Raw genomic sequence first — 23094 nt, forward strand, 5'->3', positions numbered from 1 at the left:
GAGCTTGTGGTAGACTTATACAATCGATCACTGGCTTCGTGTTCATGGATCAGGAGGGTCTGGAGTTTTCGTGATCTCGAGATGGTTTGGCGCCGATGTCAAAGGTCGTCCACTGGCCTATAAAGCTAAGAAGGGTATCCTGAACCACAATGCAGAACGCTATCACCGCTCACACCCGATGCATGTCCTTCTCGTGCTCGAACTCTTGTGAAGAGTGTATGCGCCCTAGATGCTCCAAAAGCACTTCCACGCTCTTGCAAATGCAGTCCATGTCCCTTTCCCGCGAGCACAGAACGCACGCATAATCACCATAAGGCGTGTGGCTCTTGACGACCATGCGCGCGTCCATCTCGTACATCCGCTTCTCGACCAGCCCATCTCCGACCGGTATCCGCACCTCGAACGTCCACGCATCTTGTTTCGACACCGGTATCCGTATTCCGCAGTCGGGACACCTACACCCACCACTCGAAGGAAACGCCGGCGCCAAGCCCACCCTCGAAGCCTGCAAGTCGCTGCTATATCGACAGTACAGTTCTTCCGAGCTCGCATGCACCGGCATCGACTTCACCCTATTCACCGGCGCCAATGCAACCTCCTCCCTCTCCCTCTCCACCGGCAACGTCATTTGTCTCCCCAACCTCATGTCCTCATTCCTCTCTGGCGGCCCTTCGATCCTCAACCTCTTGTCTCCAGCCTCGGGCAGCAGCCGGTCATACATCCCTCTGAGCGCCTCCAGGCTGCCGTCCCTCGCCCTCTCCTGCGCCCCCACCAGGCGGTGTATATCCGCCTTCGTCAAGCTCCTCCCATCCATCAACGCATCCTGCAGAACGTTGATAACCGCCTGCTGGAGCGTGATGATCTGCGCCTGCAGCTTGTTCTCCGTCACCACATCACCCTGCGCATACCGCTGGCCCAGACGGAGGTAGTTCTCGTCATACTCGCGCTCGATCATTGCGCGTGAGCGGCCAGCTAGGCGGCGAAAGTCCTCGTCGCTATCGTCGTCATATCCTACGCTTCGTCTCCGGCTTTTGCGACGGTGTCTGTGAGATCGAGAGCGGTCGGTGCTGCGAGAGCGCGAGCGGGAGGAGCTGGAGTCCTTCTTGCCGCCTTTGCGCATATTCTGGATATCCTCGCGCAGGGACTGGATCTCCTTGTTCTGGCCATCGTCGACGCGGTTCTGTTTCTTTGCGGCCTTCCTCTCTTGTACTCGGTCGTAGAAGTTGAGGGATGTGGTAAAGGTGCCAACAATGGTGCTCACGAGGGTCGCTACAATGAACCCTTTCTGCGCATGTGTTAGCCTCCGCGGGCGTGTGAAATGGTGGAGTTTCGAGCTACAGTACCTTCAAGCCCTTCTCCTCTATCATGTTGGCATAATTCATCTTGCCCGCTGCTGGTTGTGCGGCGACCAAGCGGTCGTCGCGGAGATGTTGCTCGACTTGGTGATGGGCAGGTTATTCATGAAGAGAGGCGCAGACAAAAGACACGGGTATGCACGGCGTCACGCATCGCTGATATCACGGTCGTACATTCGTGCACATGTCACGCCGGAAACTTGACGAATGGACGTCCTGCGCACGCCTCCGTGATCGCGCGAATCCTTTCGGCGCCAGCGCATGTGAATTACTCGCATTGCCGCGTGCGACAAGGGTGGGTTCTGTGAATAACTACTACTTCCTCACCGCCGTCTCGTCGGAGGTGTCTGCAGATAGCCGATTGAGAGGTCGCTCGTATGGCCGCCATTGCGTCAAGGTGCGTTCTGGTTACTGCCGAGGTCGGACGAGGTGAGAGTGAGAGCGCGATCACAAAGAATCGGCCAGACGAGCTGCTACCGGACGGACTGCGACCGTATACTGAGCATCAACGGCGAGCTCGCAATGGGTGCACCGTCGGAGAGCTCGCAACGCTTTTCCATGTTGTCAACGACCGTTTGGTTGCATGTATGCCGTCCGGTGATCGATCCGCAGCAACACGTGGGGTTCCCACAGCTCGACTTCAACCTTCTCAATACCGTCTTACGGCTGCTGCAAGAATGGAATCGGTGTCGGGAAGCAAGTCGGTATCCATCCCGACGTGTCGCTGCCGCCACAGATGACCGACTCTGTGTTCCTGGATGACGCCACAGATGATCGTATCTGCACGACCAATAAGCGGTTCGCAATGCCGGAACACAGGGATCGCAGCAAGGAACGCGGTCAGGACGGTTCGGTCGGACAAGCACTTCGCCTCAGCCTTGTCGTCCTTATCCTTCGTTGGCGAATCTTAGCCTCGTCTCTCAACCACATCCGACAACCGCCATGTCTCGCCAAAGCACAATCGTCGATGTGACCTACAACGACCCTCGCACGGGCCAGCGCGTGCGCGAGCGCCGCGTCCAGGAGATTCCGGATGATGAGCTCGATAACGTTCGCCAACGTGAGAGAGCAATGGTCTTGGGACCGAGACGTGATCGCGGTCCAGATTACTGTGGAGAAGCCGACGACAACTACGTTCGTTCGCCGCCGCGCCGCAACGAAGACTATCTTGCTGTAGACGAATACCGGCCTCAACGATCGCGGAGTTACAGGGGAGCTTCATCCAGACGACGCAGCCCTTCTAGCAGCAGCGCCAGCTCCAGCGACTCGGATTATGACCGCAGAAGGCGGCATCGAAGCAGACACAGGCGTGCTCGAAGCGCGAAACCTGCTCGACCCGAAAGTGAGGATGATGATGGAATCTTGTGGTACAGCGGCCGCTCGCGGAAAGATGGGAACTTTTTGGAACGCAACTTTGACTCGTCGTACGATGGTCTGTTTGCAGCGGCTGCCGGGGCAGCAATTGGCGCTATGACTGCCAGGAGATTCGCGCACACAGAAGGTGATGAGAAGAACATGAAGAACGTGAAGACGGTCGGTGGCCTGGTGGCAGGCGCTGCGGCTTTCAATGCGGCTGAGAACAGGTATAGACTCTTTACCGAGGAAAAGCAGGAGAGGAAGAGGGAGGAGCGAGTGGTGTGATGTGGAGGACTGGTTTGCTTTTTGTGTTCGAGATACCATTTTGGCGGTCTGACGCTGGTCGAGGACTTCTCATCGGCGTTCTTTATTTTGGATATTCAGGCTGATCAGAACCCACGCTTTCACAAGCCCATCCGACTTACAATTTTCTTTCCGCTCACCTTGCCTTCTCTGAGGTCCGCAATACCCTGCAAGGCACCTTCAAGGCCCTCTCTCACCTCAAGGGGTGGCGGCTTCAGCTTGCCCTCTTCCAGTAGTTTCACAGCCATCCTCCACACTCGCAGTCCTAATTCCTTCCGCTCTGCCGTCTGGGGTGTTCTCCCAGCGAACGTCTTGTACGATTCTGCCATGACGCTCTGTCCGAAGGTGAAGTGACTGTAGATGCCACCTCGCTCAGGCATCGGACCAGCTATCGTCACAAACTTGGCACCAGTAGGAGTGAGGACTTCAGCGCAGAGCTATCGGACACGTCAACATCCGTCCTCTATTCATGAAGCATTGAACTTACCTTTGGAGCCTCCACGCTCGTCACACAACAGTATGCGTATTTCAGTGAGTCACCCACAGAGACCTTTATCTCTTTCGCGCAGTCCTCAAGATCGTGGTAGTCGTACGCCTCATCCGCGCCCCGGCTCTTCACAAGCTCGAAGTTCTTTGGCGAGCAGACTGTAAGCACACGAAAGCCTGAGAGCTTCGCGAACTGGATAGCCAGCAGCCCTGTCGTGGTGCTCCCGCCGTAGACGAAGAATGGCTTGCCTCTCCCAGATTCTGGATTCTCATCTGGTAACGGCAGTCCGAAGTCGCTGTAAAACGACACAGCGATGGTGGAGAGAGCTATTCCAAGACTTGCTGCTCCTGCCTCGCTGATACTGGTCGGCTTCGCAAAGCACAGGTCGCCATAAGCTGGCAATAGCTCTCCAAATGCACCTCTGCTATGGTCATAGGCGGCGCCAGCGGCGAGTGGTCCGAACACTTTGTCGCCCGGCTTCAGTGTGGTCTCCACATCAGAACCAACCTCTTCGACTGTTCCTGAGTAGTCGCAGCCTAGGATCTGGTCTTGGTGCCAGTGAGAGAGATAATCTGTGACCATGTGGTCGCAGGGGTTGATGCCGACGTAGCTCGGACGCACGAGGATTGTGTTGGCCTTTACTTCAGGCTCTGGGACTTCGACGATCTCGGCGTGGCCAAGGGTGGTTGCTTTGATGGCCTTCATGGTGGACGGAGATCAAAGGTGAATGAAAGAAACTTGCACACTCGCCGTTCCTGGAACCCACCTCTTCATATTCGCTGCCTCATCACCAGCTGAAGTCGAAAGTCTCCGGCAACATGGCGAAGGCTGTCGAGAAACGCTCCGGATGGCTGACGAAGTGCGTGATGCGAACGCGAGTCTGTCACCAAGACCTACCTCCTCTCCCAAGCTGGCCTTCATCAGCATAACTCACGTTTGTCGATGGCAAGAAGAAGAAGATGATGATGAGATGTCAGAGAGAAGTTGAAGCTCGGTGTTTCCACTTCTTGAATCAACCTCCGACTTCGCTCAACTCACTCCTTCCGCCTTGAGACAACAAGATATCTTGATGGAGGATTCGCATTCTCCACCATGCCTTCTCATGGTGGACTTCGATCTACTGGGCTGATCCCATTCACCGCGGAAAGAGACGAGTGGGGTCCAGACCACATCAACAATGGCTAGCCCTCCATCAATCAAGTCTCCCGATCGTAGTAGAATCTTTCCACCACACGAAGGGCAGAATGTACTGCCCAACAGCCCCTTCTTCACGAAGCTTCTCAGACATGCGCATCGTGGTCGGCTCGCCATTCGGGACCATCTTCTCGGCGTAGAGAAGACATACCTGGATCTTCTAGGAGATGCTCTGAGTCTAAGATCTGCCCTGGAGAAGAGGCTTGACCCTAGCGTTGTCCGAAGACTGAGGCGCGGAGATGAGCTCTACATAGGTGTCCTGGCGGCTGGTGGTTATGAGTTTGCAGTTGCAATGGTCGCTGCTTTGGCGATCGGCGCTGCTGTCGTACCCATGAGTGAGTACCCGGTCTCGTTAGGAAAGCTTTGGATCCATTCTAACTTGCCTAGGCGTTGCCAATCCTCCAGAGGAAGTGGTGTACTTCGTCAATAAGTCCCGGCAGATCGCGATCCTCTCGTCCAGCTCGACGACGGGCCTCGCTCAAAGTGTGCTGAGTCTGCGCAGAGAACAGGGTCAACCGCTAGCACATCTAACCGTTTCGGACGCAATGACAAGTTCTTCCCGGTTGCAGCCTCGCGACATAGTCATCTCGTGCGACCGTTATCTTGACGACAACACAGCAGGAGTTGTCATCTTTACGTATGTGCGATCAACGACACCCATGCTTCTTAAGGCACACACTGACTCTTCATTTGCAAAGCTCCGGTACCACAGGCAAACCGAAAGGATCAGTACTGCGTCGTGCTTACATCCACGAGGCTGCACTCAATGTGGTAGAAGGGTACGACATCACACACAAGGACGTGCTATTACATACTCTGCCAGTGCACCATGCAACTGGTCTTGGGACAAGCTTCTTCCCGTGGATGGTCAGCGGCGCTTGCATCGAGTTCAAAACACATGGCTCATTCGATCCCGCCTGGGTATGGCGGCGGATCAGAGAGGGTGGCATCACGGTCTTTTCTGGCGTGCCGACAATGTATCTGCGCTTGATGTGGCACTACAACAAGGAGCTGGCAAACCTTCCGGATGCCAAGAAGGACGCATACACCGCCGGTGTTCGAGCTCTGCGATGCCTTCTCTGTGGTTCTAGCGCGCTGCAGCAACCCGTGCAAAACTTCTGGACCAGTCTACGGGATAATGGCAAGCCCGGCATCTTCGTTCGATACGGCTCCTCTGAAGTACCTGGCTGTATCCGAGTGTCTGCGGATGCTGACTTCCCCAGGTTGCCTGGCAACAGCGTTGGAAGTCCAACAGCTGGCGTTGACGTCAAGATCAATAGCGAGCGTGAACTCCTGATCAAGTCGCCGCTGATGTTTTCAGGGTAAGCAGGGCTGTCTTCCCATACCTTTGCCACCATCTTACACGTTTCCCTTCAGATATCTTCTCGACGAAGCGGCCACAGTAGCCGCCCACGACGAGCTCGGATGGTTCAAGACAGGCGATATCGCTCGCCAAGAAGGTCCTTATATCTTCATCGTTGGAAGGGCCTCAGTGGACATTATAAAGTCAGGAGGTTACAAGATTGGCGCACCAGAGGTCGAACAAGCGTGTCTGAAGCTGCCGAACGTACGAGAAGTCAGCGTTCTGGGAGTCGACGATGAAGAGTTCGGGCAGCGAGTTGCTGCCGTCGTGCTGCCCACTGCTGGTTCTAATGGTTCGAGCTTGAGGATCGATCGGTTGCGGGAAGATCTGAGGCAGACATTGCCGGCGTACAAGCTGCCCACGCTGCTGAGAGTAGTAGATGGCGAGCTGCCAAAGGGCGAGACTGGAAAGGTGCAGAAGAAAATTCTGGGTCCGCAGCTATTCCCATCATCGTGGCAGGAAGACTCACGGGTGCAGGTTTGGCGGTCGACAAAGGCACGCTTATAACAGCAAGGCCACGTGCTAGGAGCAGACGACCTCTAGGCGGAAGACCTGTAGTCCGGGCATATGAGATGGTCTGCTCCACTCGCCCAGGTGCGATAATGAAGCTATATTAAAGCATATATGGAGCGTCCAGAAGGACCTTCACACCTTGACGCCGTCTACTATAATATCCGTGCCTTCTTTATTGTAGAAACTGATGAAGCCCTCGATGCCGGCGCTCTCGTGGGTTGGGTAGGGATAGTCTGGGTGCGGAGGGGTCAGCGTTGTATTCGGTATGGACAAGGATGCTGCTGGTTGCCGACGTACACCAAATGCTGTCCTCTTTCTTCTTTCCATCAACGGTGATGTTGAGGTACCTATCCCACAGAGAAAGATATTAGCAGAGCCCAACCAAGCTTTCTCATGTGGGTGCGATCATCAACTCACCAGGCCTCTCCTTTGTACGGACAAGCAGTCCTCCAACTACTCTTCTCAACCATGTCCCAGCTTTTGATGCTGGTCGCGGGCAAATAGTATGCCTCCTTGAGACCCGTCTCAGAAAGAAGTACTGCAACGGTCGTCTCGGCGACGACTTCCCCGTCAATCTTGACGATGACATGTCTCGCTACAGGTTTGGTGTCGATGCGTTTGTACGGGTTCTTGATCCCGACGAACAGCGCGCCGTTCTCGAACCATTCATCTGTCATATCGGTCAATGTCAAGGTACTGAGCCGTACGTACTGACGACGATCGAGGCAACACAACTCACCGATCTCCTGGCGCTCGAACCTGATCAAGTCCTTGAGCGGTCCTCCGGTAAATCTCACCCACGTCGTCGACTTCGAGCCAATGGAGAGCCGCTCAATGACAGCTTCAGCATCATTTTCGCCCTTCACATTGTTCACGACTTCCAGCTTTACATCTGGACCTCCTTCTGAGAAGCCCGTTGCAAAAGCTGCCTTGATATCCTGGTGCAACGAATCGAACGGGATGTAGTAACGAGGATAGCCAGATTCCGTCTCCCAGACCAGCAGCGGCTTCGCCTTGAGAGTCGTTGAAGCGATATAGAGGTCCCCAAGTGCCAGCGTCAGCTCCCTGCTGCTTCCGAGTGACTTAGGGGGGCCCTTCGCGAGCAGAGACTTCAGTAAATCTGTATCTGTTGTCGTCGCCATCATGGAAGCGATCGTCAACTTAACAGGCCCAGGGAAAGATGCTGATAGCTTGTGTGTTATATATGTCAGGCGGAGGCTAGATAGGAACGATTCGTAAGCAGTGGAATCAATGAAGCTCGCCAGCTCCCTACCTCTTTCAGTAATAGGCAGGAGTGCGCTTCGATGTACGACTACATCCTTGACAAAATCATACGAAGAGCAGGCCAACAACACCACGCTTCGGCCGGCCGTGGTTGGTCGTAGACGAGAGCAGACGGCACATGTGATGGAGGAGCGAGGAAGAAGTACCTGCCGGATGCAGACCGTTGCCGACAATTGCCGATGTCCTCCTGCTCTCATTGACGGCATTTAAAACATTGGAGGTCCTCCTCTTTCATACCATGACAAACGCACAACAGAGCAACTATCAAAAGGCCATCTCAAGACTCCACCAGATCCAACTGGGACTCAGCCAGAGCGAAACCACTCCACAACACCAAGCAGCATCACGAAGGCCCAACAGGATGAAGCTGCTCTACCCGACATCGCTGAAACTCAACACCAAGAGTCTCGAAGGGTTTGGCGTCGATCTCGTTGCATACGATGTGAAGAAGACACTGCCTGAAGACGCAATCGACGCAGAATGCCTGGTCACGTGGTGCAACTCATCTGACAACCTCAAGGACGCTGCAGGCCGAATGAAGAAGCTTCGATGGATTCAGTCCCTGGCCGCTGGTCCCAATGATGTACTTAACGCTGGATTCTCGGCCTCAGAGATCACGATATGTACAGGTTCCGGCTTACACGACCACACGGTCGCTGAGCATGCACTGGGACTGCTACTCAACTCCGCCAGACGCTTCTTCGAGATGCGTGACTACCAGCTACAGGGCAAGTGGCCTGGCCATCTCGGCGGACCGCAGCCTGACCGGCCTGCTGGGAAGTTCACGACGTTGAGAGACGCAAGGGTGCTCATCTGGGGGTTCGGCAACATCGGCAAGACCCTCGCGCCATGGCTGACAGCGCTGGGTGCTCAGGTCCGTGGGGTTGCTCGTCACGCAGGTGTTCGTGATGGTGTTGAGGTCTATGGCGAGGACAAGCTGCCGGAGCTTCTGCCAGAGACGGATGCACTGGTCATGATTCTGCCGGGCTCGGAGGCAACGAAGCATGTCCTCAACGCTGAGCGGCTGAAGCAGCTTCCCAATCATGCCTGGATCGTCAACGTTGGACGTGGGACGTCAGTCGATGACGAAGCCTTGCTGTCTGCTCTGGAAAAGGAGGAGATTGGCGGTGCCGCACTCGACGTCTTCACCACCGAGCCTCTACCCGAGAACTCTCCGTACTGGAAACAGAAGAATGTCGTCGTGTCGCCTCATGCAGCCGGAGGAAGGTACGTAAAACCTCAGAGTTTCCTCGTGTTGCGCGGTCGCTTTGTCGAGGATTATTGCTTCACCTTTGGTTAGTGTTCCTGCTAACTTTTCGAAAACAACCAGACCCCAGGGAGCGGAAGTTCTGGTCGCAGAGAACCTACGTCGCTTTTCAGCCGGACAAAGCCTGAAGAATGTGATATGAAGGTGGAAGTGCGGCTCAAGCTAGATTCTATGTCGTCCTGATCGAGTTGACTGAATGAAGAAACTCCGTTCGAAGATGAGGCAACTCAACGCCTTGCCAAGAAGGCAACCACTTTTACTATTTACGGGCGACCAACTCAAACAGCGCTCCGAACGAGAGGTGAACTGATCAAGCAGGGGCACTACTGAGTACTCCGTTCGACAGGCGACATAATAAAGCAAGCTGCAGTCAAATTCTGGCTTCTCCGCGACACTATCGCCTACGATAAAGTCTCCTGCTAGGCGGTGCTGTTCCTGCTGTCTCGGAGAGCTATGCTTTGCCTACTATCTTAGAGAGCTCTACTGCCCGCCCCTAGCCCCTTGCCTCTTCTCCGCTAAACGATCTCCTGCCTCGCGGCTTCCGGACGTGCTTTCCTCATAATCTAGACGGCGGAGACTGCCACTTTTCCTACTACATCGCCTGCCACTCAGCACAACAACGCTCCCCCATCGCTATCGATTCTCGATCCCGTCATGAAGCTACAACGCATACTGGCAAGATACGCCTCAGCTGCCTCGTCCACCTCTCCGACTGACTTGAAAAGCGTGGCATCGGCGTATGCCTTTATAGCTGCCTCATCCGGGGCAAAGCGGTCCAACATTGCCGTTCTGAACGGACCGAGGACCACAAAGTTGGCTCTGATTGGGGCGAGGTCAACTGCGAGCGCTCGCACTGCAGACTCAAACCCACTCATGATGCCTATCAGGCGTCCAGAGCCTGGGCGAGGCTTGTAGATGGCTATGCCGGAGGACAGAGTGACGCTAGACTTGCGGCTGTCGGTCATGTATTTCTTCCCCAGGTTGACAAGTGTCAGGGGGCCAAAAAGTCGAGCGCCAGCGACTTCGAGTATGTCATCGTTGGTGAGATGATCGCTCTTCGGCGCATGTGGGTATGCTCCCGCCGTCCAGATCTACAGATCGTAAGGATGTTAGCAAGTTGTTCTCGCGTGGCGAGAGTAACACCGACATACAATGTGGTCGATCGTGGACTGAAACCGAGCTACAGCTGCCTTGAGAATCGCCTCCATGTCGTTGAACTGGCTTGCGATCCGAGATACATCCCCAACAACATGATCAATTAGGGCGTCTTCGTTAGGCGAAGTAGCCTTGAGCTCCGCCACGGCCTTCTGTAGCTTTTCCTCATTTGTCGAGACGAGGACAATGTTCGCTCTGGGAAGGTTGGTGAGCGCTAGCTTGGCTGTTGCCAAACCGATTCCTGCATCGAGACGTCAATACAAAAGTTTACGTTCTGGGGGAAGAGTGGATGCATACCTGAGCTGCCTCCAACGACCAGTACATTGGCTCGAGCGCTGGACGCCATATCTTAGCTTCGCAAAAGCGTGGGCCGAGCCTTTGGTTTTCATTTTTACTACTGCTGAATTCAGAGCTACATATATGGCTTGCAGCAGCACCTGGCACTGTATTACACGGACGCGGAACGTGTCCTCTCCGTTTCCGCCCATCTCTCATAGAAGGATGCAATGTGCAGTCTTGAGAAAGCAAATCACCGATACTCTCGTCGTCTAGCCGATTATTGGAACGTGAACGAGAAGCCGCGGGGCTGATATGTGTCGAAGGAGCTGGACTGGGGCTGATTAGGGTACTTACAAAGGTTTGAAGGGCTGCGAGGTAGGCATGTGTATCTTTTCAGATCCCAACTGCGTGCCGCTGGAGCTCAGCCAGAAGCACATGGTGGGGCAGCAGCCAAAAATGTGCTGAATTCTCGTCTGAGTGTTCGTGCTCAACTCAGCCGGTAGTAAGCCTTTAATAGCTAGCGGTATGGCGGCATTCTTATTCACCGCTTCTTGCTTGCTCACCCGCTGTCCGCAGGTACTACTCCATCAGGCGTGTCCTGGTCGCGAAGTGGAATCCACAAGGCTAGGCTTGAACAGGCACTCGAACATGGGAGTATCCCGATCGGGTGGATGATGCGAGTGCGAGGCTGACCGAGCCCGTTCTCGAGTTGCTGTCCAGGCTAGCACAATAATTCCTCATGATCCAGCATTGAAAGCTGACGACGCAAACCCTTCAAAGCCATGTCTGCCTTGACAGCACACCCACCGCAACCTGGAGCCACAGTCAAGGTGATTGGTGCTGGTTTGCCGCGGACTGGAACCAACAGCTTCTGCTCTGCCGTACAGATCCTACTCGGGGGTCCGCCATACCACCTGGGGGTTCAGACAGCCCTTTGCGACAGCGAGCAAGACGTTCTTACGTGGATAGATGTCCTGAAGCGTCGCCCATACCGAGACGAAGATGATCGAAAGGCTGCCCTCCAGCAGATGGCAGCGATGCTGAAAGGCTACGTTGCGACGGCAGACCCGCCGCTGTCCCAACTTGTGCCTGAGTTATTGGAGCTGTATCCTGACGCCATGGTCATCTGCACTGTCCGCGATATCGACTCCTGGGCCGCCAGTATGGAGAAGATCGCAGCCATGGTTCAGCCAACGCTGCAAATGATCATCTTCTTCTGGATCCAGAATTTGCGGCATCTGCCCACTATGTGGAATCTTTTACCCAAGATCTTTGAAGAGAGGTACCAAAGCCAGGCGAGCCTCACAGCAGAGGCGAAGATCACTTGGGAGCGACATATCAAATGGCTGGAGGAGATTGTGCCGAAGGATCGGTTGTTCTTCGCCGACGTGAGGGACGGCTGGGAGCCATTGTGTAGAGCTCTTGATGTGCCAGTGCCAAAGGATGTCCCCTTCCCAAGACTGAACGACGGCAAGGCATTCGAGGAGATGTTCAAAGCTTGGGCGATGCAAGGCTTGATGAGATGGGCGGTCTTTGTTGGCGTCTGTGTCGCCGTCGTTGCTGGGCTGGTCATGTGGACGCGATGAGAGTCAAGACAGAGGGTTATGTTGTTTCTGCTCAGAGGAAAGTTCAGATGACTACAGAACGTTAGTCCGCCCGAAATTGCCTGCTTCCTCGCGCCGACCGTATCGAGATTTGGGCAGCAGCTGGCGCGTGAGCGCGCGAAATGTTACTCTCGAGAGTCAAGACCCTTGTCAGTTACCCAGCACTTCCGAGATAGTTTTCCAGGGTAGGTCGGTACTGAGGAGAACAGGCATATATCGCAATTGGCACGTAGCTCCGGCGGTTGGTTGTGACTTTGGAAGGTCCATTAGCAGTTGGAAGCATGATCGCTTGTGGAGACGAATGGCAGTCGAGGCATGGCCATCAGGTGAAAGGGTTTCGCTCCAGTCTGCAGATTTGACTCGCCAAGCCTGGTATGATATATTCCCAAGTCTCAGATACACGCCGAGGCCCCCAAAGTCCGTCTGCTGGCCATTCTTCCTCTCAACGATTTTGCTAGGGGTATAGTCCTACGAAGAAGATGCGGCACTTAGAGAAGACACGCATGGCTCTCCGGGACGCAGACGCGGGTAGATTGATCAGCAGACTCAGCAGTGCGAGGCTGTCTCATAGAGAAGACGCAGAACTACAACCGACCGACCCAGCTGGGCATGCTTCTCCATCGCCCATCCAGCCTCGCTGCAGTAATGGCTTGGGACAGTACACTGAATGTACCGAGGACTATATAGACAGCCTACACCATCACCTCGAAAGCTCCCGCCCATGAATGGCGCCCCACACCACGTCTTGGCCGTATCACGCTCTCCAGATCCACCCAGTCGTCCAGCCTCCTGCCGTACGACCCGTCATTCCGACCTTGATCCGCCCTTTGAAAGCTCATCAGGCCGCCCACCATCCTGTCTCCGTTCGCAATAACCATCTCCGCTCCTCCATCAAGTAATGCCACGCCTGAGATGGACCCAAAGAACCGTACCGATTGCCGCAGGTCGAAGTTTCGCGGCTCGTACACACACACCACATCCTCGTCCTCCGCAGCAACCAGAAAGCCATCGTCCGTGAAGTGCAAAGATCGCGCAGACGATATCATGCAGGTGCGTGTCGCGAGAGCGTGTCGCCAGTTCCTCGCATCCCAAATGATCACCTTTCGATCCTCTGCTCCAGTAGCCACAGTCCGCCCGTCAGGTGACCATGCGCAGGAGAAGATATGGTCGTTATGGCCGTGTAAAGTCGCCAGCATCTCGCCTCTGTCTGCATCCGTGATATACACCTGCTCGCTATCACCAACCACAACCCGCAACCGATTGGTCGCTGACACAGCAGAGCAGTTGACTGCACGGTCAAAGCGGTGGATGTTAGTGAACCGCTCTGTCGCGGCGTCCATGATGCGTAATGTGCGGTCATTGGAGCAGAAAGCAGCCTGAAGCAGACCTGAGCGTCTGTCGTGGTTGGTGCTGATGTGCGTGACGACGCCATTGTAGGCATGAGAGACGAAGCCTTCGGTAACGCAGCCATGCTCCGCACTCAGATCGAGCATAGCATATTCGCCGTTGAACCCGCCAGCAATGACAAAATTGTCAGCATGTGATTGCGGTGACGCTGCAAGGCACGTGATCCGAAAGCCGGACGCGCATGATGTTGGTGGGGAGAGGTCAATGATCGTGTCATGTGTCTCGGAAGATGCCAACGATGTCCGGTAAACCTTGTCGCCAGCGGCGTAGAACACGTCGTTCCTGCGGTTAGCGGCAAGAGTATTGCGAAGTTGATGATGGCTGATCTGTGCGCGATGTTTGGGAGAGAAGCGCCTGAAGCAGTAATTTGCTTCCGCATCCGTTCTCAAAGCCTGAGCAGGACCCTCAATGGAAGGTGGACTGACGTACTTCGTCGAAGTGGGATGCCAGCATCGTCTGGTACTGAGTGCTGTGCTTCTCACAGCGATATCCCAGCGTATCCCCTGCATATCCACGGGTGCGGCATGGGTATCCTCTCGAGCGACATCTTGCACTCGCGCTTCCAGATTGTCATCATTCGGTTGGAGAGCCTGAACCGAAGCCGGCGCCTCAGAATCCCTTCGATTCCACCTCTGCAAGAAGTCGCTGAAATCGTAACTGCCCCTGTGGTCGTCCACAATGACAGCACTGTGGTCAACGGCATAGGAGCTGAGCGGAGGGCGCGAGGAATGCAGTATGCTGTCCAGGCTTTCCCAGAATCCAAGAGCGTGGTGTGTGCCATCCTGAGTTGGTATTATCAAGCCATTTACGAGTTCTCCGCTTTGGTCCAGATGGCCCGCCGGTCTGGGGAGAAGCTCAGCTTGTGTGTGCTGCCAGTAAGTCCTATCCGGTGTGCGTTCGCCAGCTTCATGCGACCAGAGTTCTGCTGGCGGTGGTGGATGCCCGCGGTCAAGTGGTCTGATCGAGCTGCGAGACAGCGCCTCCTCTCGGGAGGATAGCAAGGCTCTATCCCTTTCCACACCGTCAACGCGGACAGGTACACCTTCTCGTCGCCTCTCATGGCTGGCGTTGGCGTCTTCAAGGGCATTTGGAGACGCTGGCGGTGGGAAAATGCTCGAAAGTGGGAAGGGCGAATCGATTGCCGCAGTACTGCTAGGACAGAAGAGCGTCTCGTCAAGGCGGGCAATGTAAGCATGCTGTAACAAAGTGTCCATGGTGACGGCACAGCGGCGCGAGCGAAAGGCCTTTGTTCTTTTGGAGATGCCAGCCTTGCGAGTGTGGTCGGCGTTATGAACTGCAGCCATAGCCTGCATTCTCTTGCATGAATCCAATGGTACACAGCGACGGGTCGAAATAGCGTTCCAGGGGTTGCAGCATGCAGAGAACGCAGCTGTCAAGTTTTGCTTGGTACGGATATTGCAAGGTTCCGCCGTCAAGACACTGGAGCGCGACACAGCCTGGGATAGGCGATCGACGGTGACCAGCTTCTAGAGCGTCGGCAAGGTGCAGTCGGGACCGTGGTCAGGAGATCCTTAGGGTCCCCATGACTGGGCCTGGAGGAATGCGAGTTGGTATGGTGATGTAGCGTGAGCGGGCGCCGAGGGAGGCCAGCACTTCACGACGGCATGAACGCTGTGGCCATCACGCGAACCTGCAGCGTTGGGGAAGAGTCCACGTGGGGAGCCAGAGGCCCCGATGCTTTGGTAGCGATCAGGAGGAGAGGTTTTGAAGACTCCGTTTGTGATGCCTTGCCCCTCATTTGGGCTCCTGCGTGCCTCGCATGGCCGAGAATAATGCCCGGGCAATCGAAGGACTCCCACTGGTCGCGCGACGTGCTTGTGACACCAGAGGTGCAGGCTTCCGTACTCGGGCATTGCGCTGCGCATACGAGCGCAGAAGGTCTGTCAACTCGGACCATCTTGCCACGAGGTCGTTTTCGTGACGGCGCAACGGCCGGCACACGAGCCCATCGAATGTGTGTTCCTCAGCCAAGCATCATCGAGAACTGCAGAGGAGCTGGTATGGCAACGCCTGCGCGGTGCTACATGCATGTCGCAAGTCGCGAAAAGCGTGGACGGATTCGGCAGCCACTGCACTGAGATCCTTGTCGTGGCGACCTTCTTGGGCGAGGTGCAGCTGTCACATTCCCACGCTTTCCTGCGTACCATGGGACGATCCGACAAGGGGTCGAAGTTGTACTCTGGCACGATGGGGCATGGAAGACATTCGCGCAGAAGAGAAGTAAACCGCTACTAGGCTCAAACTGGCAGGTCCGCACGTTCAAGGAAGCGTATCGTACTCAGTCCCCTGATGCAAAAATGGTATCGCAGAGTTCCTTAGTCCACTATCAAGGACATAGCACCAGACACGCCACAGCGCCTCGCTCAAAGCCAACACATTGGCCAGCAGAAGATAGAATGACCACTCCTTTTCAAGCTCCAAACTGTCGCTCGAACTCCTTGAAAATCTTCGGGCTTATCTCATCACTGCTGTCGCCCACTACTTTCCACAGCACACCCAGCTTGTCATAGTGCTCAAGAAGCGGCATTGCTGCGTCCTCGAACTGCTTCAGCCGTGCCTTCCACACCTCCGGGTTGTCGTCGTCCCTCTGCACCAGCTTCTCGCCCGTCACATCGTCCAAGCCTTCCTTCTGCGGCGGATTGAAGGTTGTATTGTATGTTCGACCTGACGCAGGATGGATCCAGCGGTTGCAAATACGATCAAGGATGATCTCTGTAGGAGTATGGACGTGGATGGCGAGGTTGATGGGGATGAGCTGATCGAGCTGTGATGCTTGTGAGGCCGTTCGAGGGAAGCCGTCGAGGATGAAGGAGGCGTCTGGTTGATCACTGTGGGAGTATTCGGAGTTGGTCGGCCGAGGCACATTGACACTGGCTGCGGAGCTTGAAGATGTATTGCTGGCGGTAGAGACAGTGTTGACTGTGATCGGCTGAGCACTATCACCGGGTACAAGCCAGCCCTTGGTCGTCAAGGAGTTGCGGATAAGGCGTAGGATCATGTTGTCGGGTACCAGCTCGCCTCGTTTCATGAGGGCCTCAGCTTGGATGCCTACATTTCGTGTGAGATATTGAGTTTGAGAGAACCTATACGTGTGTTGTGAACCCACCTAACGGCGTCTTGTTCCTCACATTCTCCCGCAGCAGATCGCCCGAGCTGATTGAGGACAGCTGCGGGTATCGCTTGAGCATGCGCTCGGCGTGTGTGCCCTTGCCAACGCCTGGCGCCCCGACCAGAATAATACGAGCGGCTCGGCGGAGGTGGTTGTTGGGTGACATCGCGATGAGGTGGTCGTAAATATATACAAGATGTGGCAGACGAGGAGCTCAGCATGAATGATCGTCGAGGCTTCGAAGGTTGGCTCAACCACCGCCAGGGAAGGTACGGGCTAGCTGCTATCGTACATTCTGGAGTGATGTGCAACTCGGCGGAGTGGAGGGGTGGGGAGCGGAGGGAGGGGATTGGGAGTTGAAGAAGAAATATACAAAGTAACCTCGGACTGTCGATTCCAACCTCAGCCCACATGTTGAGAGCTCGGAGACGTTGAAGCTCCCGCTCCCGCTCTACGCTTCTCCGAACGCCGAAGGGAGAGTGCAACGAGGGCAACGTGTCTCTCAATTCCAGGTGTGTCTACACGCGAGAGTCTGCTCAAGAACCGGAACGTCCGTAGGGCCAAGTAAGGTATTTTGCAGTTGAAATATCGGAATAAAATACCACGCTGTCCAGAAAGCATCACATGATCTACCGCATACGGCAGTAGCAATACAAACTACGCATAATTTGATGATAGATCAGTGGGACTACTGCCACACCGGTCCTGTACTTCCTAGACTCTACAGTAGACTTTTCACATTAAATTTTTCGGTATACACCCATCGTCCTTTTTTCGTAACAACCACACTTGAATCCAGACCTTCTGGTATTTTTGGTGAAGCAGCAGGACCAAAGCTTAATCGCCCTAGCGCACGTGCCTGCATGTCCCTGATCTTCGCTCGACGTCAACGTTCGCGTCGTCGCCTCAGCATTCCACTCCCTCCTAACAACCACCATCACTACTGGCTCCTCCGACCCTATCCATCCGACACCACCCCTCCCACAATCTAGAGTCCTCGCGACTCGCTCCCTCAGCACCCTCATGCTGTCCAACCGGAGCGCGGCGCAACTCGCCCCTCTCTTGCTGCGAAATGGCAACAGACTGGCCTTTCAGCGAGCTGCTCGCATCCCTCGACAACTACCAGCGGTCGCCATCCTAGTCCCGCGGAAAGCACTGTCAACCGACACATCCACCGGCCATGGCAGCGACAGCAACGGTCCGCCACCGGGCTTCAACCTGGAGCAGGCTAGGAAACCTCTTTCCAAGGACTCCGAACAGCAATCGTCTGCCTCCAAGTCTGCGTCGCCATCATCGAAGGCGGCCGAGCAGAAAGCCGCCGATGTCAACATCCCAATCAACCTGCCCACCGACCGAGCTCCCACCAAAGCCGAAGAGTCCCGCTCGCTGTCAGAATTAGCCGCTGAGAGGTCAACAGGCGCAAAGTCATCAGAGGACAAGAAAGCGCTTGAAAAAAAGGAGGCGAAAAAACAAATGACTCTCTGGCAAAAGGTCAAGCACGAAGCACATCACTACTGGGACGGCACGAAGCTGCTCGCCACTGAGGTCCGCATCAGCTCACGTCTGGCGCTGAAGATGGCGGCAGGGTACGAGTTGACACGACGAGAGCATCGCCAACTCCATCGGACTGTGCAGGATCTTGGCCGGCTAGTGCCATTCTCGGTGTTTGTCATAGTACCATTCGCCGAGCTGTTACTACCAGTCGCTCTGAAGCTCTTCCCGAACATGCTGCCCAGCACCTACGAAGATGCCAAGAGCAAGGAGAAGAAGGCTAGTCGCCTCCGCATGAACCGGAAGGAAGTGAGTAACTTTCTGCGGTCAACTCTGAGAGAGTCTGGCATTCCCATTAGTGCTGCGAATGCCCAGAAGGAGGAGTTCACCAATTTCTTCCGGAAAGTGCGTGCGACCGGCGAGGAACCCACCAAGGCGGACGTTGTTAAGGTCTGCAAGCTGTTCAAGGATGACCTTACGCTGGACAACCTTTCACGGCCGCAGCTGGTCGGAATTTGCACATATATGAATCTGTCGACCTTTGGCACGGATTCGATGCTACGCTATCAGGTCAGGCATCGCATGCGGCAGATCAAGCGCGACGACAAGGCCATCTCATACGAGGGCGTGGAGTCGCTCTCTGTGCCTGAGCTGCAGACTGCCTGCGCTTCACGCGGCCTCCGAACCCATGGCATGTCGCCTGGTAGACTCAGGGATGACTTGCAGCTGTGGCTGGATCTGCGATTGAAGTACGGTGTTCCATCGACACTACTTGTCCTGAGCAACGCCTTCATGTATGCTCAGGGTAAGGAGGCAGAGTTCGACTCTCAAATTGATGCCTTGCAAGCCGTTCTCAGCAGTATCCCAGAAGAGCTGTTCCATGAGATCGAGCTCGAGGTGCACACCGCTGAAGGCGCTGCTACTAATAAGCAGAGATTGGAGGTGCTTAGGGAACAGCAGGAGTTGATCCAGGAGGAGCAGGAGCAGGCAGAGAAGCAAAAGGAGTCGAGAGGCGAGGCTTCGACTGTGTCTGATCGTGAGGACATAGATGAGAAAGACGAGGAAGCCAGGCAAGAGGCTGCTCTTGCCAAAGAAAGCGAGGGTACTGCTGCGACTGGCGAGGATGAGGATGCGAAGATGAAGCTTGATGAGAGGCAAGAGAAAGAAGAGAAGAGGGACCAGCCTGACGAGCAGCAAGAGGAGAGAAAGGCTGGCGAAGCAGAGGGCGAGAAGAAGCAATAGCTTGACCACCGCACTCTCCTTCCTCTACTTCGAAAATGGCGTTACTTGGTCGGCTTCTCGAAAGACCATAGATGTATAGATTGCATGGGTGGCACGATATGGCGCTTTCATTTGTATAACGAGGCGCGCGAGGAGCAGTCAGGCCAAAGCAGCTGGAAAACTTGGTGAGCCGAGTTTGGATGGGATGGGAGGCATCCTTCACTGCTCACTGCACACACCAAAACAACGGACCTACAGATGTCTGTCACAAAATCACGAAGCTGCGAGCTTCTTTCCAAGGAAAACGTCTTTTTTTCTTCTCCCTGTTCGCTCAATCATCTTCTGCTCAATGGAAGCTATCGAGTGATGAGCTGACTTGACCCATGACGAGAAAATCAGCATTGCCAGAACTTCACCAACCCACCGCTTCCCCTTCTTGTCGCTGCCGTTGACGCGGACCAGGGACCTCGCTCTTACTTCGTGGCAGACCACGGCAAGCTCAGCCTTTGGCAATCACTTCGCAGGCTTGGCAGCGTAAATGCCAGTACAACCAGTCTTGATCAGATTGTTGTGCCAGCATGCTACCGTTTTTATTTGACTAGGGAGCATGAAACTTGCAGCGATACTGTCGCCACCGCCGTATCTCAACACCAATCGACGCATACCGTAACCACTCCACGATGCGCAAGAGTTCGCACGCCTTCAGCCGGAGCCTTGGAACCTGCGGTTCATCTGTCAGAGAGCTTGTGCCAAAGCTGCTCGATTTCTTTCGAGCCACCTGGCTTGACTGGCTTGCCATGAGTGCCGTTGGCGGTGTCATCACAGCGGTATGTCATCGCGCTATCCTCATCAATGCAACCCAAGCTGAAATCCAAAGCTCTGGTTCACTCACCCTGATCTCAGCCATGTCTTTCCGGTGGCAAGCGACGGCACGCTCTATCGCCCGGACCTGGCCTACCCGCATATCAAGCCAGTGTTCTCTGCCGCCGCAGCCGGCGTCCTCTCAGCCCTCATTCCGCTTGCCACGTTTCTCTTGGCCCAGTACTGGATCCGCTCCTTCACTGACTTCGGCGCTGCTGTACTCGGTCTTGGGTATAGCTTGGTGACGGGTACCTGCTTCCAGATCATTCTCAAAAAGAACATCGGCGGCTTCCGTCCTCACTTTCTGGACGTTTGCCAGCCTCGACTGCCGCCTCATGCCGGACAAGGCAGCGGATTCCAGCAAATCATGTACCGAATCGACCAGGTCTGTACTGGAGAGAATCGATGGGACATCCGCAACGCCATGGAGTCTTTCCCATCTGGTCATGCGGAGATTGTGTTCGCGGCGTTCTGTTTCATGGCCATATACCTCTTTACGCATCTCAAGATCACTGGCTGTGAGAGTGGTCCTAGTACGACCTTAGCACGCCATGGCAGGTACTGGAAGATGCTCCTCGTCGTCATTCCAATCGTCTTCGCGACCTATCTCTCGAGCACGCTGGTTTCGGGGTATCAGCACCATGCGCACGACGTCATCTTCGGTGCGCTGATTGGCATTATGATGGCGGCTTTCGGTTATCGGATGGTGTACAGAGGTATTCTTTCGGATGAGTGGAGTACAGTGCCGTATCTGGAGCTACACGGTACGACGAAGAGAGAGCAGGCAGAGGGGTTAGAGACTGCGCCAGTATGAGACATGGCGGATCCGTACATTTGATCGTCACTTTGAACTTCAACTCACTCTACTTGGTAGCAGCAAGGTGAAGACGACAGAACAAGCCTCGTTGAGCGATGTTGGAAGCGTGGCATGCTGCAACAAGCTGTTCTAGCTGCTAGGCGGACCGAGTTGACCATGTCCACCGTCTGGTCTTCATGTCCTACTCATTCCAGACAACGATCTTGCGTGCCTGGCAATACGATTCCAGTACGGTTGAATGGTAAGATCATCGCGGAAGCGAAGGTAGACCGTAGGTCACAAGATATCGAAAACGCCAGAAAACGCCTCTCGGCATCCTTCACCACGGCGGCCACCATTCTCCGCTCCCCAATCGCAGCAACGTCCTTCCTATTCCGGCCCACGCTCGATAGTGCCACTCGCAACCAGCCGCAAGGTCTAGCCCATGCAACCCGGGCCTTTATCTATCGTATCATTACCGAGTCATGGTACCACCAAGCTCCAGCAAAAGATATGTAAAAGCAACTTCTGCCATCTCGAAAGAACTCCTTCCTCCAACATCTTTCCGAATGGCTAGTGAGAAACAAGCGTGCTATTCTTCAACCGGAGACGACTACGAGGTAACCGAGCCAGCTCAACGACATGGATACCGAGTCGATCAAGATGTCTTTGGAGACGAGCGCGGTCATGGCATTCAGTACCGCACGCTCACTTGGCCGTTTGTCTCGTTCTTGATGATCACGGAGATTGTGACTTATGGGACGCTTTCACTGCCTTATTCATTGGCTGTCGTTGGGATCGTTCCTGGCGTTATTCTGATTGTCTTTCTTGGAGCCTTTGCGCTGTATACGGCTCTTGTGTTGGTCAAGTTCAAGATCAATCATCCTGAAGGTGCCTCTCCTCGACTACCGTCAATCACGAACCCAGCTGACGATCAACAGTACACAACATGGGTGACGCTGGCTTCATTCTGTTCGGACCCCTCGGCTGGCTTGGACGTGAGATACTCTCCCTGGGGACCCTCCTCTTCGCTATCTTCGCCGTGGGAGGCCAACTCCTGGCCGCGGACGCTGCCCTGGGCTCATTATCGGACAACAAGCTCTGCCTGCTGTGGTACACGGGCATCTTCGCCATCCCGACAATGCTCCTCAGTCTCCCGCGAGCGCTGAACATGGGCCTCTCCTGGCTGTCCGCGGTAGCGACCTTCAGCATCATCGTCGCCTCGGTCGTTGCCATGGCCGGCGCTGGAAGCAACCCGACGCCAGGTCGGACGTACGAAGTGACGAAACCATCAAACTTCTACCTCGCGTTCTCTTCGATCGCCAACCCAGTCTTCGCGTACGCGGGTCATTTCATGTTTTTCCCTTTGATCTCGGAGATGCGGGACCCAACGCAAGCTCCGAAGGCGGCGTGGTGCTTGCAGACAGTCGCGACGCTCTTTTATGTCGTTTTTGCGGTGGTCATGTACCTGTACATCGGCGATGAAGTCCCTTCGCCAGCGTACAGTGGACTGCCCCCAACATGGGCGAAGGCTGCCTGGGGTTTGGCCATTCCGAACTTGCTGGTCGCTGGCGCCCTCTATAACCATACTGCAGCTAAGATTATACACGTCCGCATTTTTCGTGGCTCGCGGCACCTTCACGACAACACCCTCCTCGGCTGGGTCGTCTGGGTCTCCCTTGTCGTCTCCGTGACCGGGCTGGCATTCGTGCTCGCTACTGGCATCGGTATCTTCGGGTATCTCGTCGGCATTGCGGCAGCTCTTTTCGCAGCATGGTATACTTATGGCATAGCTGGAGCGTTCTGGATCCATGATACCTATTTTGGGTACAACTTTGGCGGCTTTGGATGGAAAGAATTATCCAGACGTCCGGTCGTGACAAGCGTCAACGTCTTGACGTTCCTGGCTGGCGCTTTCATCTGCATCGGAGGACTGTACGTGTACATCAAAGGAATTGCAGAAGCGTATAGCTCTGGGGCGGTCGGTGCGCCGTTCTCCTGTTGACGTGCTACTTCGACGTACACCTT

The 23094-nt window shown here is 55.1% G+C and overlaps 13 protein-coding genes across 13 annotated transcripts; 7 read left to right on the top strand and 6 right to left on the bottom strand.

Annotated features, from left to right (window-relative positions):
• Positions 1 to 169: 169 nt before the first annotated feature.
• Positions 170 to 1382, bottom strand: LTR77_003619 (uncharacterized protein; the record flags this gene model as incomplete). Its single annotated transcript, XM_064800875.1, has 2 exons — positions 170 to 1285; positions 1344 to 1382. 2 exons carry the CDS (start codon positions 1380 to 1382, stop codon positions 170 to 172), a joined length of 1155 nt encoding a protein of 384 aa, XP_064660826.1.
• A 915-nt stretch (positions 1383 to 2297) lies between these two features.
• Positions 2298 to 2996, top strand: LTR77_003620 (uncharacterized protein; the record flags this gene model as incomplete). The annotated part of the gene is made up of 1 exon (XM_064800876.1): positions 2298 to 2996. One exon carries the CDS (start codon positions 2298 to 2300, stop codon positions 2994 to 2996), a length of 699 nt encoding a protein of 232 aa, XP_064660827.1.
• Positions 2997 to 3115: 119 nt separating this feature from the next.
• Positions 3116 to 4206, bottom strand: LTR77_003621 (uncharacterized protein; the record flags this gene model as incomplete). Its single annotated transcript, XM_064800877.1, has 2 exons — positions 3116 to 3451; positions 3502 to 4206. 2 exons carry the CDS (start codon positions 4204 to 4206, stop codon positions 3116 to 3118), a joined length of 1041 nt encoding a protein of 346 aa, XP_064660828.1.
• A 472-nt stretch (positions 4207 to 4678) lies between these two features.
• On the top strand, positions 4679 to 6565 carry LTR77_003622 (uncharacterized protein; the record flags this gene model as incomplete). Its single annotated transcript, XM_064800878.1, has 4 exons — positions 4679 to 5030; positions 5083 to 5332; positions 5394 to 6017; positions 6073 to 6565. The coding sequence occupies 4 exons, from the start codon at positions 4679 to 4681 to the stop codon at positions 6563 to 6565; spliced, it is 1719 nt and encodes a 572-aa protein (XP_064660829.1).
• Positions 6566 to 6703: 138 nt separating this feature from the next.
• Positions 6704 to 7713, bottom strand: LTR77_003623 (uncharacterized protein; the record flags this gene model as incomplete). Its single annotated transcript, XM_064800879.1, has 4 exons — positions 6704 to 6804; positions 6869 to 6918; positions 6989 to 7241; positions 7311 to 7713. The coding sequence occupies 4 exons, from the start codon at positions 7711 to 7713 to the stop codon at positions 6704 to 6706; spliced, it is 807 nt and encodes a 268-aa protein (XP_064660830.1).
• Positions 7714 to 8093: 380 nt separating this feature from the next.
• On the top strand, positions 8094 to 9250 carry LTR77_003624 (uncharacterized protein; the record flags this gene model as incomplete). The annotated part of the gene is made up of 2 exons (XM_064800880.1): positions 8094 to 9082; positions 9193 to 9250. 2 exons carry the CDS (start codon positions 8094 to 8096, stop codon positions 9248 to 9250), a joined length of 1047 nt encoding a protein of 348 aa, XP_064660831.1.
• A 480-nt stretch (positions 9251 to 9730) lies between these two features.
• Positions 9731 to 10623, bottom strand: LTR77_003625 (uncharacterized protein; the record flags this gene model as incomplete). Its single annotated transcript, XM_064800881.1, has 3 exons — positions 9731 to 10213; positions 10274 to 10518; positions 10575 to 10623. The coding sequence occupies 3 exons, from the start codon at positions 10621 to 10623 to the stop codon at positions 9731 to 9733; spliced, it is 777 nt and encodes a 258-aa protein (XP_064660832.1).
• Positions 10624 to 11338: 715 nt separating this feature from the next.
• On the top strand, positions 11339 to 12142 carry LTR77_003626 (uncharacterized protein; the record flags this gene model as incomplete). The annotated part of the gene is made up of 2 exons (XM_064800882.1): positions 11339 to 11386; positions 11444 to 12142. 2 exons carry the CDS (start codon positions 11339 to 11341, stop codon positions 12140 to 12142), a joined length of 747 nt encoding a protein of 248 aa, XP_064660833.1.
• Positions 12143 to 12852: 710 nt separating this feature from the next.
• On the bottom strand, positions 12853 to 14781 carry LTR77_003627 (uncharacterized protein; the record flags this gene model as incomplete). The annotated part of the gene is made up of 1 exon (XM_064800883.1): positions 12853 to 14781. The coding sequence occupies one exon, from the start codon at positions 14779 to 14781 to the stop codon at positions 12853 to 12855; it is 1929 nt and encodes a 642-aa protein (XP_064660834.1).
• Positions 14782 to 15998: 1217 nt separating this feature from the next.
• Positions 15999 to 16863, bottom strand: ADK2 (Adenylate kinase 2; the record flags this gene model as incomplete). Its single annotated transcript, XM_064800884.1, has 2 exons — positions 15999 to 16636; positions 16695 to 16863. 2 exons carry the CDS (start codon positions 16861 to 16863, stop codon positions 15999 to 16001), a joined length of 807 nt encoding a protein of 268 aa, XP_064660835.1.
• An 857-nt stretch (positions 16864 to 17720) lies between these two features.
• YLH47 (LETM1 domain-containing protein ylh47) lies at positions 17721 to 19430 on the top strand (the record flags this gene model as incomplete). Its single annotated transcript, XM_064800885.1, has 1 exon — positions 17721 to 19430. One exon carries the CDS (start codon positions 17721 to 17723, stop codon positions 19428 to 19430), a length of 1710 nt encoding a protein of 569 aa, XP_064660836.1.
• Positions 19431 to 20089: 659 nt separating this feature from the next.
• LTR77_003630 (uncharacterized protein) lies at positions 20090 to 21084 on the top strand (the record flags this gene model as incomplete). The annotated part of the gene is made up of 2 exons (XM_064800886.1): positions 20090 to 20236; positions 20287 to 21084. 2 exons carry the CDS (start codon positions 20090 to 20092, stop codon positions 21082 to 21084), a joined length of 945 nt encoding a protein of 314 aa, XP_064660837.1.
• A 551-nt stretch (positions 21085 to 21635) lies between these two features.
• LTR77_003631 (uncharacterized protein) lies at positions 21636 to 23071 on the top strand (the record flags this gene model as incomplete). Its single annotated transcript, XM_064800887.1, has 2 exons — positions 21636 to 21957; positions 22008 to 23071. 2 exons carry the CDS (start codon positions 21636 to 21638, stop codon positions 23069 to 23071), a joined length of 1386 nt encoding a protein of 461 aa, XP_064660838.1.
• Positions 23072 to 23094: the final 23 nt, after the last annotated feature.

The sequence above is a fragment of the Saxophila tyrrhenica genome (genome assembly GCF_035928015.1).
Source record: "Saxophila tyrrhenica strain CCFEE 5935 chromosome Unknown scaffold_5, whole genome shotgun sequence".
NCBI classification, from domain to species: domain Eukaryota; kingdom Fungi; phylum Ascomycota; class Dothideomycetes; order Mycosphaerellales; family Extremaceae; genus Saxophila; species Saxophila tyrrhenica.